General features: G+C 38.3%; 1 protein-coding gene across 1 annotated transcript in view; it reads left to right on the top strand.

Annotated features, from left to right (window-relative positions):
* The window catches only part of myo5b (myosin VB), a 348,657-nt gene extending 342,197 nt beyond the window's left edge, over positions 1 to 6,460 (top strand). Inside the window, exons 38-39 of the mRNA XM_078552494.1 lie at positions 903 to 983; positions 2,108 to 6,460. Of these exons, the coding sequence (XP_078408620.1) occupies positions 903 to 983; positions 2,108 to 2,260 (234 nt within the window). The 3' untranslated portion in view covers positions 2,261 to 6,460. The remainder of the gene's footprint in view (positions 1 to 902; positions 984 to 2,107) is intronic.
* Positions 6,461 to 8,279: the final 1,819 nt, after the last annotated feature.

Here is an 8,279-nt window from a genome sequence, read left to right on the forward strand (position 1 = left end):
ACAGTTAACGTTTCAAGTCTGTGACCTTTCAGCATAACATTAGAACAGAAAGGTCACAGACTTGAAACATTAACTCTGTTTCTCTCTCCACAGATACTGCCAGACCTGCTGAGTATTTCCAGCATTTTCTGTTTTTATATCCAAATGACTGGTTAAGATACCAGAAAAATCAACCCACCTGATGGCGCCTTCCATTTGTAGCCATTATTCTTGTATCCCATCAGTTTTTCGTTTTAATAAGTGCCTCTGGATGCATCCAAATTCAATTCCATATTTTTGTGTAATTGTAAAGCCCTGGTTGTGATAAATTGTAATTTCCTCTTGTAATCTGTTCCTATTTTTCCTATAATGCCACTACTTAAACCAGTCAGAGGGAACTTCACACTGTTAGGCATGCACTTGCAGCTGTGCTAACTTTGGTATTTTTCTCATAACTCTTTTCCCTACTGGATGTGAAATAATTTTTAATCTGGCTGCGGTAAAACTGCTCTTACACAGTAGACTTGTCTGTACAAGATACACAAAGTTTTGCCGCTAAACAACATTGCAACCTCCTTCTCCTGAGTCCTGCTGGAATTCTGTAGCACAGGTTAACACCTGTTAACTATTTGAAGTGACCATTTTTGTGTGAGCCTAGACACTGAGTATCAACATGCTGTTCATCTATGTGGTGCATCCATATATGTGTACTTTCTAACAAGGGTAACTGGATAGCAATCTGAATCAGGAAGTCTAGCTGATATTTGTCTTTACCCTTCCTGAGACTCCAAATGTAGCATCATTGACCATCATTGGCTAACTTAACACACGGCCTTATTGAACACTAGGACCTTCGATTTTGTCAAGTTTTCTAAATAATAGCGTATTAAATTCTGTATCATTGCTATTCTTTTCCACAACAGATTGTCAAGATTTTAAACCTCTACACACCAGTGAATGAGTTTGAAGAACGTGTGACAGTAGCCTTCATTAGAAATATTCAGGTACGTTCTTCATAGCCCAAAACAGCAAATGATGCTTTGTTTAGAAGAAGCCTGGCACACTTACATCCTTTTAGGCTGATGGTTCCCAATTTCAGGCATTCATAACCAACATTCTGTAAATAAGAAATCCACAAATTTTTTTTTTTGCACCTTTTGATCCTAAAGTTCAATAGTTAAAGGAATGTTTTAGGGAAACTTGCTTTAAATATCTTCTAAGAACATAGTCCAGTAAACAAAAGAAGCCTGTACCTTTAGGCTGGAAATGCTCCGCCCATCTCCCTAAATTCCTCAATCATTTCTCATAGCTTAAATTTCTAATAGCCAAAGGACAGTTAGAATCATCCATTTTGGTAAGGACTGGAATCACATAGGCCAGACTAATTAAAGATGCATTTCCTTCCTTAAAAGATATTGTCAAACAAGTCGCGATTTTACAACGTCAGCTTAATGAAACTGGATCTTACAGCCCCATGGAGGTGGGTTGGCAGACAAAGATGCTTGTATGGCATTCCACAGATGCCATGCATGCTGCCTACCTGCGCACCTTGCCATCTGCCACAATTTTACCATTGGAAGTGGAGGCCCACCTGTCCATTGGTCAATTGGCTAGTTAAAGGCCTCATCACACCACCACTGGGATTTAACCAGCAGCAGGAGAGGCCCATGGCAAGGGTTCAGTCCAGTAGTTCTCACTGGGTGAGTTCATGGCAGACAAGGGTGGGAGGTGTCCTTAACAGGCTTTAACTCCGGCCATTGGGGACCAGATGCAGTCACAGTATTGGCCACCACCCCCAGTGGTGCTGCTGGGACCAGAGAGCTGCCGGCCTTTTGCAACCCTAAAATAACTGCAGAACAAGCTGCAAACTGGGTGTGGACTTGCCGGGAGAGGGGGTTGCAGAGACCCGAGTGCATCGCAAAATCGAGCTCATGGTTACTTTTTACTGATGCCAGGTTTTTTTTAAAAAATGCTTTAAAAGTCTCAAACCGTCACTGTGGGATTTGAACTTGCATTCTCTGGATTACTTGTCCAGCAGTATAATCACAACACTACTATACCGACTCGTTATTTCAAAATGTAGAAATAGGTACAAGCTGTATTTATCGTTGTTTTTTTCTTCACTTAGTCCTGTTTACAAGACCGCAATGAACCTCCTCAACTATTACTGGACTTCAAACATATGTTTCCTGTTATATTTCCATTCAACCCTTCTGCACTCAACCTGGATACCATTCACATGCCAGCGAATTTGAACTTAACTTTCCTCAACAGAGTATAGAACAAAATTGTGTGGCTGTGGAAGAACGGATGGAGAGGGAAGAAAGCTGAATCTTGGATAATTGCTGCCTTTAAATAAAAAATTATTATGGAAAGAAATAATTGCACAAGATCAATTCAAAATCTGACTGGAGGCATAAATAACCCACCACCTATTTAAAAAAAAATCTACTAGAGGCCATTTGAGAAGTATTCGGAGGGAACGGCTAGCATTAAGTGATAGGCCATGGTTTTTTTTTTATAATTTAAAAAGCAGTGACTATTTATTGGGTATAATGTAAAAAAAATCAACAGCAGCCCTGTTATGAAGTTTGTATTTGTAACCAAAAGAAAACACTGGGATTCATAATGTAAAAGCAAAAACTGTGGATGTTGGAAATCATGTGCTCTCTGCGTGGTTAATAGCTCAAACCTGCATTCTTTTGACTTCCTTGCAAAGTTCAAGCATGAAGTGGGATCCTTATTTTGTATTCAGTCAGTGTGGGATCATTCTCTAGATGAATAATGAACTGTGTAGATAAAAGGAAATGACTGAAAATGCAAGTAGAGATAGACTTTGGTTCTGCTGAGTGTACAACCAGTTTGGAACAGATATCGCCTTTCTGCTAAACACATAAGTAATTCCTCGTTCCTGCTCTGACTATAGCTGAGAACTTGTTTAACACTTGTGTAATTTATTATTTCAGCTATTAATTACAGTGCTTCTTTCACTGCTTGTTTGACTCTTGGTCAAAGAGGGACTTTGAGCTGGTTGCTGCACACTTACATTGTGGGTGTGACTCTTAAGTGAGGATCATCTTAGCTTTGGGATTGTATTTGACTCATTAAAGGGATAAATTTGGCAATGCCGTGTGTAACCCCTTGCAGCAATGACATCTAAGTTGAAGCCAAAAATTGTGAAATTGTAATTTGCAGGAACTAACCTGCACTCATCCCAAAAATCAAGATGATGATGTGCATTAATTGTAAAATCTATGTAATGTCTGATACATAACAGTGCTACTTTTGGAAATAGTCTTCCAGTGTTGAGACAGCAGAACCCCACTGGCAAAGTCAGTGCCTTGCTGAATATTTAAATCTAGCAAACATTTTGGTTTTGTTTGGATATAAGTTGCTTGTTGTTAATGGTCATTTACCCTTAGATTTATCACCTCCCACTCCCCGCCACCTTCCATATGTAGACTGCATGTGCCTATACACCTCTATTGGCTGAAATTTGAATTCAGGGCTTCAAAAGTGAATGTTAGATCACTCCAACATTTGAATTGATATGTAGTTTTTCCATTAACACATTCCTAGTTAGCAGTAGGATTAACAACTCCTATCAAGACCATTGATTATTCTTACCTACAAGTACACTTGTTAAACACATTGAACATATTAGCCAGTAGTATGAACCGCAGGTCATTAAGTTTCATGATCTAGAACCATAATCTTAACGTGACTTTCTCCTTTTAACCACTGATCCCCATTGCATGAATTCAATTGCACCTTTTCAATACAAAGCCTACAGTAACCACACACTTACATAACTGCAAACAAGACATCTCATCCTCAGATGCATCATCATCTCTTCCTGTTCCTCTTTCTTAGCTGATTTTCCCATCTTCCCCCTGGAGCAATAAAGTGGAAGCAAGGAAGTGGCAAAGCCTTGAACCAGTCCTTTCAGGCTATCTAATAAATTCAGTGCTTGCTAATGGAAATGGGTAAAATAATTAAAGTAATTTGGTTATGAAAGGCAGTGATTAGAAGCTAGAACATTACACATCTTGGATAGGTTGGTGTAATTTATCTTGAATAAATTTAATTCAGATGGTCTTTGTATGGTTGAAAATGGTCATTTGTTTTAGATTTAGATTCATGGAAACAAAAAGATAGGGCATAACTATAAGACCTGATCAAGATGCATGGAAAACTGATGCAGCTTCAGCATTATGCTCTGATATGATCAGGAGAGAAGAATCAACCACAAAGGATGTAATTAAAGGCAGTCTGTCCAAGGACAGTAATTATACTGTTTGAAATATGACTGCATGCCTTATCAGCAACATGACTCATTTATCACAATGAGATGAGTGTAGAATAAATCAGAGTTCTCTTGATGGTTGGGTGGTTAAATGCACCACATGCTGTACAAAATCATAAAGACCACATTCAATCGCTAGTGCACTGAGTTAGCTGATTTCAACCAGATGATAGTGGAGGTACTACATCCAAATCTAATAAAGAGTTAAAACTTAGCTTGGGTAGTGTATTGGTAATAGCCAATGACCCCAGTCAGAAAGTGTTTGGGAGAGATGCCCTTCATTGTCAAGTAGGCTTGTACTTTCACAGTCTGGACTGACACATGATGAAAGGCCACACAGTAGAGGACTGTGGAATCCAATCACAGCAAGAGCTAGTACTTTCAAGAGGAATTTTTTCATGCAGTGAGTTCTGATCTGATGTGTACTGCTGGAAAGAGTGCTGGGAGAAGATCCAGTAGTGATTTGCATATTTCATTGTGATGACCAAACTTGCCAGATTGTCATAAAACCCCCAAGTCTGGCTGCTCATGGTGGAAGTATCATTGGGTATTAAAAAGCTCGAGGACCTTTCAGACGCACTTTCAAAGGATTGTGATAAATAGAGACCAAGCACTTTCATTGTAAACTCTCCCCTCCAAGTTCAGCCATTAATATTTTTATTATATAACGTGCCTCTGTATTACTTCTGAATTATTTTTTGAGTTGATTGAACATTGGATATGACGGTAGACATTGACCAGGACATTTGTTAAGTTAGTGCTTGATGACATACTGATTAATTGAATTTGTGAATTAATCACTGCAAGTTATTTGATTTTAATCTGGATGTATTTGTTTCCTAATATATTTGAAGCCAGAATTATTCTATCAAATGGTCTATAACAAACACAATAGGTAAACCACAGGACCCAACTAGCTCAATGCTACATAATGAACATGACAGAATTAATTAACTTTTTTAAACTGTCATGGTGCATGTTCCTGTGCACTTGGAATGCCTGAACAATGGTGGATCAGATTAATGGAAAGTTCTGGTTTCTGACCCTTTTCATAAGGTATTCTTATAAAGGAGCAACGTCTTTGTGAAAATGTAAATTTTTGTATTTGAGAAGGAAGAGCCAGGTGACATCATGGTCATGATGACCCATTTAATCAGTATTTATATCATCACGCTATGTGCAACTAGCTAGGGATAGATCATCAACGGTGTCTCTAACACCCGTGAAGGGCAAAAAAATAATTAATTTAACCATTGTTTTTATGGAATTCCACAAAGACAACATGCCAAAGTTTGGCATCTCCAAGTAATAGTCTGATGTCATTCTAGACCTGAGGTTTGGACATCAGACACTGGAGTTCTTGCATCAGATGTATTGAAATTTCAGAATTAAGTGAATATTTTGAGATTGGCACCCATTTTACTTAATTAAAAATTGAAAATTCATGTAATGCATGAAAATGAGAGATTTAAGGTAATTTGCAATAAGTGATACCTTGTGAGTGACCACAAGGCATCTTCATGATTTAGCCCTGATAGAGGACTTGGTGTAACTGTACAGTAATTTATCAAAGTTGTTTTACATTGATCAATATTCAAGCGTGTTAAGCTTACTGGCCAATATAGGATTGGATGGGTGGTTGAGGGAAATTAGGCTGCCTGTGTAGTATGGATTAAAAACAGTAGGAATTGCTTCTCCCTTCCTTTGATGATTCAACAACAATAAAAAAAAACAATGTATTCATAGGAAGATTTACAGGGTGAACTTTATAGCCCTTCCTGATACTTTTGTCATTTTTTTTGCACTAGTTTGATTTTTTAAATGAGCTTTTTGTTAAACAAAAAACAAGTAAAAATCTTGGAAGGGAGAGGTGACTATCACCAGTATTGGTAACATTTGCTACAGTTGGCTGATTATTGGTCAATAATAAAGGAACAGCAGTACAATAATTTTAAGTGAAATATTAAATGCTTATAATGATGGTTAAGACTCTTAAACTTTAATTATGATGTGTAACTAATGAATAGTAAAATGTAAAAACGATCATTGATGAATATTCTGGTCAAAGTAATTTTTACATTTTGAATAAAAACTGTAAACTACACACTTTATTATAACTGAAATACTTTTAAATAGAGAAACAAGTTATGTCAAATAAAGGATTTTGAATATAAAGACTCATTGTGTTTATCTTGACCTCTGATCCAATTTCAGATTATTTTCCAGGTACATTTTCCATTTAGAAATGGTGCGGAAGAAGTTTATTGGATTGGTTCCACAGTTACACGGATAGACTGGAAAAGATGGCATTGTTTTACTTAGAGCAGTGAAGGATAAGAGATTCAATAGAGGTGTTTTAAATCATGAAAGATTTAAATAAAGCGTTTCCAATGGCAGGCAGGTCAATAATCAGAGGGCACAGATTTTAGGTGACTTGGGTAAGAAAAAAGAACCAGTGGTGACATGAGGAAAATCTTTTTTTGAGCAACGAGTGGTTAGGATTTAGAATGCCCGGTAGTTGGTGAGAACAGTTCCAGTAGTAGCTTTCAGGAGAGAATTGGATAAATACTTGGGCTGAGATTTTATGGCCCCTCCCACCCGGCGGGATATTATGGAGATTTAAATGGCTCGCCGCATCTGCCTGGGGGGAGATATGCCATGGCGGGGCTGTAAAATCCTGCCCTTGGTGGAAAAAATGTGCAAATATGGGGAAAGAGAGTGGGACTAAATGGATTGCTCATGAAAAGAGTGGGCACCGACTCTTGGGGCCAATAGCCTCGTTCCATGCTGTATATTCTATGATTCTATAGTCAGTTTAGATTAAAATTGTGCAAAATGGGAAATAAATTGGTTGTTTGGGTGGTTAAAAAGTTGTCGAAATACAATCAAATGGAAATTTCTGTTAATAGTGAAACAAGCAATGGTATAACGCATTGGAGATCCAGCAACTGTAGGGGTTAATGCAGGTTCACACTAACTAGTCATTGCATGACATATTCCTGATTTCAGCTATGCTGTTGTTGGGAAAGTGTTAAATGGAGGCTGAATACTTTCTTACTGAGAAGGAGTGGACTACCCTATTCTTGCAAAAATTAGGCAGATGCATACAGTGCTTAGGGAGAAGAGGAAGAGAAGGATAGCACTGCAGAGCACAAAGTCACTCAACATTACTCACACTGCTCTTATTTCATAGGATTGACTAGTCTGCATGTGGAGATTCGCCCAGCACAACTGTGCAGGAGCAAGGATAGGGATAGGATTGCCCAAAGAGCAGCCCATCAGAGGGGAAGCACACCTTCTAGCCCTGATGCACAGCGTGCAGTGACATCCAATGTAATTTTACTTCATTTTTTTTCCTCTCAAGAAACATTGATGAGTTTACTCCCCTAGAGTGAAGCATTTCGGTGCAAAGTAATGTAGAAATACAACACAACTACATGAGTCACAGGATATGCTGTCCTTTCAATAGTAATGTCACTCTGACAGCAAGTTCACTCCTCTACTATTGTATTCAGATTGCCACCCACTCTCACCTCCTACATAGTGAGTTTCCACTGATTATCTCCCAAGCAAGTATCATCATAAGAGACACTATTGTTGCAGTATTTGAATGGATGATACCATGTTGCAAGAATTTCTTAGTGAGCAAGAAAACTGGTAACCAATTTATAACATGGAACTGCTCAATGAAAACACACCCACAAGTGTTAGAAAGGCTGATGGTGTTCTGAATTTATCCAGCTTACATTGTGGGACAGATTCAGCAAATGGGCAGCAACACAAGCAAACATCCACGCCAAGATGACTAATAAACAGTTACAAAATAAACAGCCCTATTCCCCAAATAATGTTACTGGCTATAGATTTGCCACAATATTGATAAAAGGAGAGGGAGTGAGGAAAGCAATGTAAAGACTGCCCAAATGCAGAGGTAAACTGAGAGGTTAACCTATTGCCCAACAAAATAGCAAGCACCACCATCTGGTGGAGTACT

Source organism: Cetorhinus maximus, chromosome 1 (assembly GCF_964194155.1).
Source record: "Cetorhinus maximus chromosome 1, sCetMax3.hap1.1, whole genome shotgun sequence".
Classification (NCBI taxonomy): domain Eukaryota; kingdom Metazoa; phylum Chordata; class Chondrichthyes; order Lamniformes; family Cetorhinidae; genus Cetorhinus; species Cetorhinus maximus.